General features: G+C 39.4%; 1 protein-coding gene across 1 annotated transcript; it reads left to right on the plus strand.

Annotated features, from left to right (window-relative positions):
- Positions 1-468: 468 nt before the first annotated feature.
- LOC106803547 (beta-defensin 12-like) lies at positions 469-3,916 on the plus strand. Its single transcript, XM_014795401.2, has 3 exons — positions 469-547; positions 892-933; positions 3,789-3,916. The coding sequence occupies exons 1-3, from the start codon at positions 478-480 to the stop codon at positions 3,914-3,916; spliced, it is 240 nt and encodes a 79-aa protein (XP_014650887.1). The 5' UTR covers positions 469-477.
- Positions 3,917-13,145: the final 9,229 nt, after the last annotated feature.

Here is a 13,145-nt window from a genome sequence, read left to right on the forward strand (position 1 = left end):
GGGGAAGGAAGGAAGGAACATATGTGAGCTCCAAGGTCCCACAGCATGATTCTTGTCCCATCAGATTTCACTTACAAAGCACATGTTCAAAGATAAAATTGTTAAGAATTTCAATACATTGACTGTTCAGGAACTCAACTCCAGCCTCTCAAGTTGGAGATGTGAGAGAGGTAACATGCTCCCAGTCCCTGGATTAGTAGGCCAGAGCTGTATGTGGCCCCTGGTCTTCCAACTCCTGGTCTGGTGTTCTTTCCAGTACCCTGGTCAGAATACCCAAAATATAAGGCTTTATGGAGGCCAAGGGTTATTATCCATCATATCAGTCCTTGATCTTGAGAAATGGAGCATATAAATGCACTTTCTTTATTGATTCACTTCACTGACCAAGAGCATATCCCATTACTTTCAAATATAAATGAGGCTCTTTCCCTCTCAGAGAAATCCCAAATCTTTGTTCTGAAGAGTCTTCCCTCAGAGATGGCCCCAAACAGGAAGGTGTTTTATTTTGTCTTTGCCTTTTTCTTTGTTTTGGCTCAATTTCCAACAGGTAAATGAAAATGGGTGAGATTTTGATGGAGCAGATCATACAGCGTGATGATTCTTGTATCACCTTAAAATTGAGAGTAATGATCAGCTTCCCACTGCACTTATTATGGGAGTTTCTTGAACCTGCAGTAACATTTTCTAAGAGCAAAGTGTTATTCTTTTTTTTTTTATACCTTCTTCTCACTGGTTACCAAGAGGGCTAGCCTTCAGAAATAGAATAAAGACGCAAACTCTGTGGTCTGGTGTCCATTGACAGCAGATGTGTGGATTTGGGAATACTGTTTTACACAGTGTTATTTCCTGCAATTATTTTAATATCCAAAATGTGCTTTGTTTTGAATTTAGGGTGCCAGGCAGGACTCGAATATCACCAGACATTTCCAGGAGGTAAGTTAAATTCCCGTGTATAATTTTTACTTTTAGGAAGTCTGGCCTGTCAGCTATCTCTGTCTTCTGAAGACAAGGAGGTGATGGAGATACTAGTGGAAATAGAATTGCCTGAAATCCTAGTCCACCAGCTCTATCTTCTTCTCGTTCTCAGCATCATATCTGGAGCTTCCATTTCACAGAGAAATCTCCTTGTTACTGGATTGTAATTTTGGCTGTAGAGATTTGCACCTGGTGGCTATTCTCACTAATTAAACCAAGGTCACAGGATCAAGCTTGTACCAGCCAACTAGCACTACTCTGAGAACATGCTTATCCACCTCTTATGGGCTCTGTTCCTAAATCCAGTAAAGTGTGTCACAAATGTATGCTGTTGGTCTGAGAATGATCAAATAAAGGAGCGAGGATGGTTCAGTGAAAATTTATTACCATTATAGACAAGTTGTTCATAATGAATAGCCCATTGGTCTATTTTTGTGGACTCATACAGGAAGAAATCATATTATAAACAGAACTGAAAGAAATATTCTTGGGTAATTGCAAACAAAATTTACAAGTGTTGAGACAGAATTTCAGAGTGAAAAAGATTAAGGTTGCTACTCGTCATTGAGTGCTTACAATGCACCAGGCAGGCTATTAACAGCTTCATGTGGATTATGTCATTTAATATTCAGAACATCCTTATGAGGCAGGTACTATTATAATCACCATTTTACCAAAGATAAAGCAGAGACAGAGAAGACATGTTAAATAATTTTGCCCAAGGGACACAAATAATACATGACAGAATAGGCTTCCAACTCAGAAGACCAGAGTCATAAGTCTTAATTGTGTGATTCTCAGCCATGTAGCTTGGTGCCCAGCAACACTCAAGCAGAGATGGCACGCAAAATCTTCAACAAGCTGTGCAGCATTGAACAATCAGCACATACACTCCCTGAAAAGAGCAGATGCTATTGTTAACAATCATTTCGCCCATGCCAATGGGTACCAGCTGCATAAAAGCCCCTCAGATAAACACATCCAGAGAGGGTTAACAGGGTGATGAGTGGGAGAATGGGTGTTTTAATTTGGCAGCAAATGGGCATCTAGAGAGAACCCCTGGCATTCCAGAGTAGATGAGATTAGAAATACAGCATAATTCCACATCCTATCTGATTCTAAGGCTGAACATGCTGATTCTTCCCTGCCTTGGTAATGAAAGGTTCAGGGTATAGGACAGGCTGAGGCTCTAAAGCACAGCTATTAGCAAATCCAGATGAAGAGAGGTGGAGCTTACCTAAGCTGGGAAAACATGGAGGATGCTAATGCAGACGATCCCAGGTGAGGAAGGAGGTTGGAACTTAGGAGGAGAAAATAATAAAATTAAGAACTGGTAGTAAACGAGAAATTGAGGAGCTTGAGATTTAGCTATTGAGCTGAGGTGCCTTGGAGCCACAGAATTGTACTGTAGGGGTCAGACCAACATGATAGAGAAGGAAGACATTTGTCCTTTATTTAAATGTTGTCAAGACGCTTGGTGTCATCTGCTGCTAGCAGAAGGGCATCTTCAGTTGAACTTTAGCTTATGTCTTCCCTCACCTGCAGTCAAAGGAAATTAGAATAAAAGTCACCAGGGACTTTGTTTCAGAGTCAATCACAATGTGTGCTGAGTGCACAGCATCAAGGAGAGGAGGAAGACCATATGGACCTGGGCTTACTAGAGCAAAGGCTGAGGAATGGATTTGACTTTAACAATGCACTTCACAGAAGCAAATGGCCAGCCAAGGCACTCCTCAATGGCCATAGCAAGCTCCTGCACAGCATAAGCAACATTTAGCATGAACAGAAAAGATCTTGGGTCAGCATTCAGAAGTTACATAGGCAACCTCAGGAGATCCAACAGCAAGGAAATAGAATGTAGCCCCAAGAATAGATCAATTCTATCTGGGCATGTTACTGAACAGTAGTGTGAGAGTGAAGATCAAGTGAGGCAGGGAACATGAAGAGCATGAAGACAGAAATAACCACTGAGAATAGAAAAATGAGCTGTGTAGGAGCACAGTGAATGCTTGCAGGAATGGCACCAACATATAAGCTTCAATGTTCTGAGGTTATCAGGGAGAGGGTGATTAATAGGAAAGAAAACAAAGGGTTACAACATAAAGGCTGCCCCTGGAGAGCCATATCAGCAAATAAAAGCATCTTGGATGGCAGACACTCTGTCTACCTGGTCCTTGAACGTTATCCTGAAAAATGATTTGTGGTCGTGTAAAAAAGCTTCTGCTTAAAGTAACAACAAAAATAGCTAATTGAGTAAATAGTGTTTTGCAAAACATTCTAAAATAAATTATTCTATTCAACCACTAAAAAAAAATTTAAAATGTAGACAAGTATTTCTTGAAAGTCCTTTTGACAACTGAGAAAGCTGAGATTAAGCAGTTTACTGAGGACCTTTGGCCGTTACCAGGCCCAAACAAGAATTGAACATAAATCTTTTAACTCCTTCTTCAAGGATCTTCCAAAACCAGAAGCTATTCCTCCCATTTCCATCTTGTACCCTTTAGAGTAATATCAGGTATGTATTGCTATAGTTCTACAAAATATATGACACTCTGTCTGGCTGGGTTTCCTTTTGACACATACAAGGTTATAAACACAGTGAAAACAGGGATTGTGCTTAATTCTTGCTTAAAACTTAACTCTCCCCATCTCCATTCTGAAAACAGCAAAGCTCTTTGAAAACTCTGGACTGGTTCTTGAAAACACTGTTTATAATTATAAATGCAAACCCTCTCTTTTTTGTGGCCTTTGACCTTTTCCCCATTTCCAGAGAGTCCAGGGAAAGGCATATCAGCAGCTCTTTCTCGGTGTAGGTGATTTTGCTGCTTGTGAGTCCTGCAGGCTCGGTCGGGGCAAATGCAGGAGGATGTGTGCTGAGGGTGAAAAGGTTGTTGGAAGTTGCAAGCCGAACTTTTTCTGTTGCCGACGGAGGATCCAGTAAACCGGACCAGCACTCTTCTGGCCTCAGAAGCAGAGGACATTCGAGGAAGGTCAAGAGAAGTTATGTGGCTTACTTAAGTCATGTATGAGTTTCAGAGTCATTCTCATTTCTTTCTCCCTTTGTTTTGTTTTTTTGCTTATTTCTTAAGATAATTTTCAAAAAAATCTAGACATGAGTGGGTACTTAAGAGCTCAAAAACATGTGTGGATTCCTGATAGCTACTCACTTAATCAGATAATATTACTATATTTTCATAGAGGACCTTATAATTTATGAATCTTTTTCCCATACTTTTCTCATATGACTCAAGATCACCTTATGAGGTAGATCTGATTATCCCCACTATATTTGAGGAAATTGAGACTCAAGGAGGCTGTCATTTCCTCAATGTCATGGCTGGATCCAGTAAAGGATGCACACGTCCCCGTCATATTCTGCATATCTATCTATATGTACCAATTCTCGCACAACAGATAATCGGAAATGACATACACACCTATGTTAATGGAGTTATAGTTCTATAGAATACAAGAAATTACTTTTTATCCACATCATTTCTTGATATATCAATAGATTGTCATTCATTTATTATAGAACTTATGGTTCATTTTAAAAACCACTCGCATCCACTCAGTTAATGTCCATGGCACCAACTTTGCCCTTTACTTCTTACCAGTGAATGAAAATGTTAGAGATTAATTTAGAATGTTCAGCATGGAATGTACATGAAATGATTGACTGTATAACTTTTGCCTTATGAAATAAAATTTGCAGCTTCACACAATAAAGGTCAAGATTATTAGACCTATGAGCAATGACTCAATCTTGATCACTCAGTTTTCTTTTTTTGTTTTTTTTGTGTGTGTGTGTGTGAGGAAGATCATCCCTGAGCTAACATCCATGCTAATCCTCCTCTTTTTGCTGAGGAAGGCCGGCTCTGAGCTAACGTCTATTGCCAATCCTCCTCCTTTTTTTCCCCAAAGCCCCAGTAGATAGTTGTATGTCATAGTTGCACATCCTTCTAGTTGCTGTATGTGGGACGCAGCCTCAGCATTGCTGGAGAAGTGGTGCTGGGATGTGTGCCCGGGATCCGAACCTGGGCAGCTGGTAGCGGAGCATGCGCACTTAACTGCTAAGCCACGGGGCCGGCCCTTGATCACTCAGTTTTAACATGTAGACTGAACTCTATTCTGCGTACCATCTGAGCGTACCATTGCATCATCTGTCTCTTTGTGCTCAGCTCCATTTCCTACTCTGCTCTGGATAATTGGCACTATTCCCTGCAAACTACATTCTCCAAGCTTCCTGGCTTCTGGCTGGTTTCAGTCAATGCAAGTGCCTAGTAGGAGAATGATAAGGGAAGGAAGGGAGACCTCAGATGTCTTCTCCCCCACTCTCTCTGCTCCATCAGTGGCTCCATCTCCCATAGTACAACCCCTGCTTCTGTGTCCTCACTTCTCGCCTGGAAGTCCCATTGGAGGCACAGCTCCTGCCAGCAGTCCTTGATCCTGGGATCACACCATAGCCTCCTTCTTTTCCTCCAAACATAGGGCAGCAGGGGATTCCAGGCGTGGCTAACATAAGGGTTAACTCATTGCACCCATTTTGCATGTTCAGCTTTTCCAACATTTTCTCACCAGCTGTCAATGTTAAATTCTCTCTATTGAACTACCTGGTATGAGAACCCTTTCCATGCCTGAAGCCTGATTGATTCGACCTTCACGTTGGCTTTACCATCAGATCTATTTACATTTGATCAACTGTTCTCCAAAAGAGATGTGAGACATAACCCTTGTGAACCCTCGAGTGTTTCCTTCATTTTCACAGGAATTACCTCAGGGGTAAGAAATGGGGTACTGGTCTTAGGAATCTACAGTTGAGTAATCAGCTGCTGGTGGATGCTCCTTCTCCCCACATGTCCATAGTGAGAGTGTGATTGGTGGTTTACAGAGGATCATGAAACCAAAATACTCCCTACTCATTCCAAATACTGTATTGCTTGATTCCAAAAGTTGAAAATGCTCTGGGCCCTAATTGATATCTCTTTTCTAGAATGATTCTTGTGCATGTCACAGAGTCATAGAGTGGTGGACCAGAGGTTGTGCCCTGATATTACCTTACTAATTAACCTTGAATAGCATCCAGAGTCAGATGGCTTATGGCCAGAGAGGGCAAATCCCACAGATGCACACCTATTCACAAATTACCCCTTTCTCTCTTTCTCTTGCTCTCTTCTCTCTTCTGTTCTTGGCTCCTTTCTAGAACTTTTCCATCCAATTACCCCTTCTTCCTTGAGACACCAAGTCCTTCCTATAAAATAATAAAGCATCAATCCCTACTAATTTCTTGTTACTTGAAAATTCAACTCTTTTAGGTGTCAAGTGGATGCCCATGACTTCCTCAGATAACTGTCTATTGATTCCATAGTAACTTATGGAGATGGTAATGTCAGTTTATGTGGGATCTTCTGCAGGGGAAGGCCTTCTGAATGGTGGGTGGGTCAGAGGGAAATGGCAAGGAAGAAGAGACACTGGTGCAACTGAATTTCTCCTGCAGTGTCTCCACTCTCATTAGTCCACATAATGCTCCTGTATAGCGTGATGTTAACTCTATTAATATTGAAATTGTAGCTATTGTAAGTCTCATTATGCTAACCACCTAGTATTCCTTCTTGGTTCTGGGTTCCACTTCAAAGCTCTCTCAGAAAGAGAATGACAATTCCTATAGAGCAAGATTGATCAGTTTGGACTGAATTCCCAAAAGGCAGAGGACAAAACACTAAGTATCATTAATTCTCACATTCCCAATTAAGGTTCTGGACCGCAAATGGAAGAATAGCAAAGAAGTGGACCACAAAATGTAGTGGAAGCACTTAGCTTCTACCTACTTGAGGGTGTAAAAGAAAGCTAAAGAAGGCAAGAGACAGGATTTCTTTGGAAAATGAGTTGGTGTGCTGTGATTGTGACTTCATTCTGCCTATCAAGCGGGATGTGGGTGGAAACCATCACTTTCATGTCAATCCTTATGAGATTGGCTTCAAGAAGGCCACTTGGAGAACTCAACATGCCAGCCAAGGTGCTCATGCCTGACTCATACCTGAAAATATCTACAGGTAAAGAGCTTTGGCTGGAATTTCCTGTGATAACAGGACAAAAAAACAGCTGTAGTGGAGTAGCTGCACTTATGATATAAGGCAGGGAACGGGGTGTGAGTTCCATCGAACAAGTGAATGCTACACAAGGTCACTGCATTAAAACCATCCTGAAGGGAAAATCCCCAATAACCTGGCCTATTGGGGTGAAGGGACCCAGCAGTAAGTGGTTTTAGGCTACAGCCTTGGGAGGAAAGGAGTTGAAGCAAATTCATTAGAGATCAACCAGAAAGAATGTTAACCATTCAGGAAACTGCAATGCAGCAGGCCACACAGGAGCATTAAAAGAACATGTAAGTGTTCTCACCAAAAAATAGATTTACCTTGGGATATAGCTGTATTTATTTATTTCACTGTATAACAAAATACCAAAAGTTTGTCAGGTTAAAGCAGCAAACATCATCTCACACTTCTGTAAGTCGGAAGTCTGGACATAGTTTAGCTAGATTATCTGCTCAGGGTCTCACAAGACTGAAATCATGGTGTTGGCAGGGACTTTGATCTCATCTGAGGCAAGAGATCCTCTTCTAAACCCATGTGCTCTTGGGAGAATTCAGTCACTTGCAATTGTAGGCCTGAGATGGCTGCTTTCCTACAGGCTGCCAGCCAGGGGCTGTCCCAACCAAGTAGAGGCTGCCGAGCATTCCCTGCCCTTTGGCTCTTTCTTTAAAGGGGCAGCTATCTCCTCCAAGGTTAGCAAGAGAACCTCTCATACATCAAAACTCTCTTATTTTTAACAGCACAAATGAGGCGGGAGGAAAGAAAGCTATATGGAACAAAGTTTTTATCTACTCTTGGAATTATGTTAGTATGAACCAAAAATAGATTGTTTTAAATTAATTGTAAATCCCCGAGTCATTTATAAAATATCTCAAAAATATATAGGAAAATAAATGAGAATTAAATAAAATAAAAGAGAATTAAGATGTATACCAGAAAATACCTATTTAATACAAAAGAGTGTAGTTAAGGAAGGAATAGAGGAACAAAAAGACATAACATTTAGAAAACAAAAGCAAAATGGAAAATGTAAATCCTACCTCATCAATTATGACATGAAATGCAAATGAATTAAACACTCCAATTAAAGACTGGCAGAATGGACTTTTTTAATAAGATTCAACTCTATGCTGTGTACAACAGACATAATTTGGATTCAAGGAAACAAAGAAGTTGAAAGTAAAAGGATGGAAAAAGATACACCATTCAAACAGTAACCAAAAGAGAGTTGTAGTGGTTGTACTAATAGAAGAAAAAAACAGCCTTTAAGACAAAATTGGTTTAAAGACGAGAAGAAATTTTTATGATGATAAAAGAGTCAATCTATCAAGAAGACATAATAACTATAAACATATATATGCCTAACAACACATCCCCAAAATATGCAAAGTGAAAACTGACAGAATTGAAGGGAGAAATACTTAATTCAATAATAATAGTAGGAGACTTCAATATCCCACTTTCAATAATAGATAGAACAACTAGAAAGAAGACCATCAAGGAAATACAAGATTTGAAAAACACTGTAGACCAACTGGCCTTCTCAGACACCTATGGCACACTCCACCCAATAGAAAAATATACATTCTTCTCAAGTTCGCTTGAAATATTCTCCAGCATAGGCCATATGTTAGCCTAAAAATCAAGCTTCAATAGATTTAAAAGGATCGAAATCATACAAAGTATGTTCTCCAACCACAATGGAAGAAGAGAAGGAAGTTTGGGAAAGTCACAAATATGTGAAAATTAAACAACAGACCTCTAAATAAATAACAAATCAAAGAAGAAATCACAAGATAAATTAGAACATACTTCAAGGTAAGTAATTTTTTTTTAAAAATACCAAAACTTATGGGATGCAGCTAAACCAATGCTTAGAGAAATATTTATAGTTGTAAATGCCTGTATCTGAAAAGAAGAAATATATCAAATCAATGAACTAATTTTCCATCTTAGGAAGCTAAAAATGAAGTGCCAAATAAACCCAAGGAAAGCAGAAGGAAGAAATAATAAATATTAGGATGGATATAGCCAAGACTTAGAAGCAACCTAAATGCCCATCAAGGGACGAATGGATAAAGAAGCTGTGGTATATATACACAATGGAATACTACTCAGCCATAAGAAACGATGAAATCCAGCCGTTTGTGACAATGTGGATGGACATTGAGGGTATCATGCAAAGTGAAATAAGTCAGAAGGAGAAGGTCAAATACCGTATGATTTCCTTCATTAAGTAGTAGGTAATAACAACAATAAACAAACACATAGAGACAGAGATTGGATTGGTGGTTACCAGAGGGGAAGCGGGGAGGGAGGAGGGTGAAAGGGATAATTTGGTACATGTGTGTGGTGATGGGTTGTAATTAGTATTTTGGTGGTGAACATGATGTAATCTATGCAGAAACAGAAGTATAATGATGTACACCTGAAATTTTTACAATGTTATAAACCAATGTTACTGCAATAAGCAAAAAATTCAAAAAAAAAAGATTAACTCTGAGGATGGAAATAAATGAAATAGAGAATAAGAAAACCAATAGAGAAAATCAACAAAGCAAAAGTTTGTTCTTTGAAATGATCAGCAAGATTGACAAACCTCTAGCTAAATTGATCAAGAGAAAAAGAGAGAGAATACTCAAATTACTAAAATAAAGAATGAAAGAAGGAGCATTACCACCAACCTTACAGAAATAAAAAGAATTATAAGGGAAACAGGGACAATCGCATGGCAACATTTTAGATAACCTAGATGAAACAGATATATTCCTAGAAAGAGATAAACACCAAAACTGATTCAAGAAAAAAATAGAAAATTTGAATAAATATATAACAAGTAAAGAGAATGAAGTAATAAAAAAAAAATCCCACACAATAAAACCCAGAACCATATAGCTTCTTTGGTGAATTCTAAACATGTTACTCCATTTTCTTCTGGCTTGCATAATTTATTTGATGAGATAAGAAGTTTGCTGCAATTTTTCTCATGATCTTCCTCACTTTCAAGGCCCATAAGGCCCCCTATATATGACTTTGTTGCTGCCAAGGGTAGAGGTTTTTGTTTTGTTTTGTTTTATGTTTCTTTCCCCCAACTTCAGTAGGTTTTTTACAGTACTCTGTGTTTGCACTGGTAAACAGTATTGCCCTCCCCATAGAGTTCTAAGGCTTTTTTTTTTTCCATATGGGAAAAAAGACTCTGGAAGGATTTTGTGCCTTTCTCACAATGGCTGCTGTTCCCCTCACCCTAGCCCTACACCATGGGGGATGTGCTCTCAAGACTGTCATCTCAAAACTCTTATCTTTTTTGTGAGTGCCTGGTGAGGTCCATGAAGAGGTACTTGGATGTTGATGTGAATGTCATTTTTGTCTGTTGCCCCCAGGAGTTCGGTGTTTTCTTTCTAATTTACAGTTGCTCTTAGTAGTTCTTTACAGACTTACCTGAATTCTTTTTACCAGTGTCTGGTGAAATCTGCCTCAGGTAAGCAAGTGCTCATGTCCTGTCTTTCTTGGAAGTTTCTGTCTTATCTTAGATTTGGATTTAGCTGGTTGCCAGGTAACCTTAGCTTTCCGAAGAATTCAAGAAACTGAATATTTGCAGCCCACTCTCCATTTTCATGTGTGTTTCGTTGTTGTGGGAAGATGCTCTATCTTTCTCATCCTAAGCGGAAGTCACCTTTTTTTAAATTAAAAAAATTTGATTTCTTCAAGACATATAGAGAGATTTAAATTTTCTGCTAATTCTTGGGTCAATTTTGGTAAGTTGAACCTTTTGTTTTTGTTGTTCTGAGGAAGATTCTCCCTGAGCTAACATCCACTGCCCATCTTCCTCATTTTTTGCTTGAGGAAAATTAGCCCTGAGCTAACATCTGCACCAGTCTTCCTCTAATTTATATGTGGTATGCCTCCACAGCTTGGGTGACAGTGGTGCAGATCTGTGCCTGGGATCCAAACTCGCAAACCCGGCACCCGAAGTTGAGCACACCGAACCCAACCACCATACCATGGGGCCAGACCCAGTAAGTCGAACTTCTGAAGGAATTTTTCCACTTTACGTATTTTGTTGAATGTCTAGGCATTTGGTCATTAATAATATTTTCTTATATTATTTATCTTGGGAAGGGCAGTCTCACGTGTGCAGTCTATTCACCTCTACTCCACCACATAAGAATGGGCTTTGGGGGCCAGCCCGGTGGCACAAGTGGTTAAGTGCGGGCGCTCTGCTGGGGTGGCCCGGGGTTTGCCAGTTCGGATCCTGGGCAGGCACTGATGCACCCCTTGTCAAGCCATGCTGTGGCGGCATCCCATATAAAGTGGAAGAAGATAGGCATGGATGTCAGCCCAGGGCCAGTCTTCCTCAGCAAAAAAAAAAAAAAAAAAAAAGAGGAAGATTGGCAGATGTTAGCTCAGGGCTGATTTTCCTCACAAAAAAAAGAATGGGCTTTGGGCTCAGGACAATTCCTTACCAAGAGATAAAGAGCTCACGCAGCCTATACCAGTCTTATCACTTTGTGTGGGAATATCTTCCCTGCAGGCCTAAAGAATGTTCTTTTGGAGCAGGCCTGGTGGCGTAGTGTTTGAGTATGGGTGCTCTGCTTTGGCAGCCCAGGGTTTGCAAGTTCAGATCCCGGGCATGCACCAACACACCGCTTGTCAAGCCATGCTGTGGTGGTGCCATATATAAAGTAGAGGAAGATGGGCACCAATGTTAGCCCAGGGCCAATCCTTCTCAGCAAGGAAAGAGGAGGACTGGCATCGGATGTTAGCTGAGGGCTAATCTTCCTCAAAAAAAAAAAAGAATATTCTTTGTCTTTGCTTGAAGCATGTGTATCGTATGACACCTGGCCAACCCCACTGTTACATCAGTCCTCCAAGAGGAGGGGTTGGGATCTTTCTACTGTGGTACAAGAAGGATGCATGAAGGCAAATTGCCCTGCATTGGCCACTGGGAGAGACTCGCTGGCCATGGTGGAGCCATACTCACTATTGAAGCTGATCTCGCTCTGTCTCTTCTCTGTATAAGTAAAGCTTTGTTCTACCAGTGCTTGACTGCATTGTGCTTCTCTTGCAACTGCAATACAAAGATGCAATGGGCACAGTGTTTATAGTCCTCCCCTAGGATTGGCAACCAGTTCACAGTACTCTATTCTCTTGGGATTGATAACCAGTGCATGGTAATCTGCTCTGACAATTTTAATGTCTGTAGGATCTGTAGTGATAACTCCTGTTCCATTCTTTCTATGTACTTGGGCTTAACTTACCCCTATTTTTTTTAATATTCTTAAAGTGGAATTTTTAGTCATAGATTTAGACATTTCTACTTTTCTAAAATAAAAATTTAGACATAAATTTCTAAGTGATTTTTTTTGCTGAACCCCACAAAATTTGGCATATTGGTTTTTCTTTATCTTCAATTTGAAATGTTTCCTAATTACCCTTATTTTTTGTTCTTTAATGTGTACACGATCTAGACTTATGTTGCTTTATTTCCAAATATTTGGAAATTTCATAAACAGTTTTTTATTATTGATTTCCAATATGATCACTTTGTGGTTAGAAACAGAGTTTGTAAAATTTAAATATTTTAAAGCACATCAATAATTGCTTTATGGCCTAGCCTGTGATCTATTTTGATGAATGTATCATGTGTACATAAAAAGAATGTGTATTTTGCAATTGTTTTGTGCATCAATTTGGTCAATGTGGTGATAAGGTTGTTTATATCATCCCATGTCTTTACTAACTTTTGTCAGATTATTTATCAATTTCTGAGAGAGTGATGTAAAAATCTTCTATTATGATTATGGAAATGTCTATTTCTCCCTTAAATTCAATCAATCCACATGTGAACATGTTAGTCATTTTTATGTCATTTTTAATGAATGAACCCTATTTTCTTTATGCAACATTCCACTTTCTATCTGATAATACTCTATTTTATCTGAAACTAATATTGCCACTCCAGCCTTCTCACATTTGATATTTTCATAGTTTATATTTTTCTATCTATTTACTTTCAACCCCTCTGTGTCTTTATATTTAAAATGCTTTCCTTATAATTTGTGGTCTAGTTAATTTTAC

Source organism: Ceratotherium simum, chromosome 28 (genome assembly GCF_057802395.1).
Source record: "Ceratotherium simum simum isolate JZ-2026a chromosome 28, ASM5780239v1, whole genome shotgun sequence".
NCBI lineage: Eukaryota > Metazoa > Chordata > Mammalia > Perissodactyla > Rhinocerotidae > Ceratotherium > Ceratotherium simum.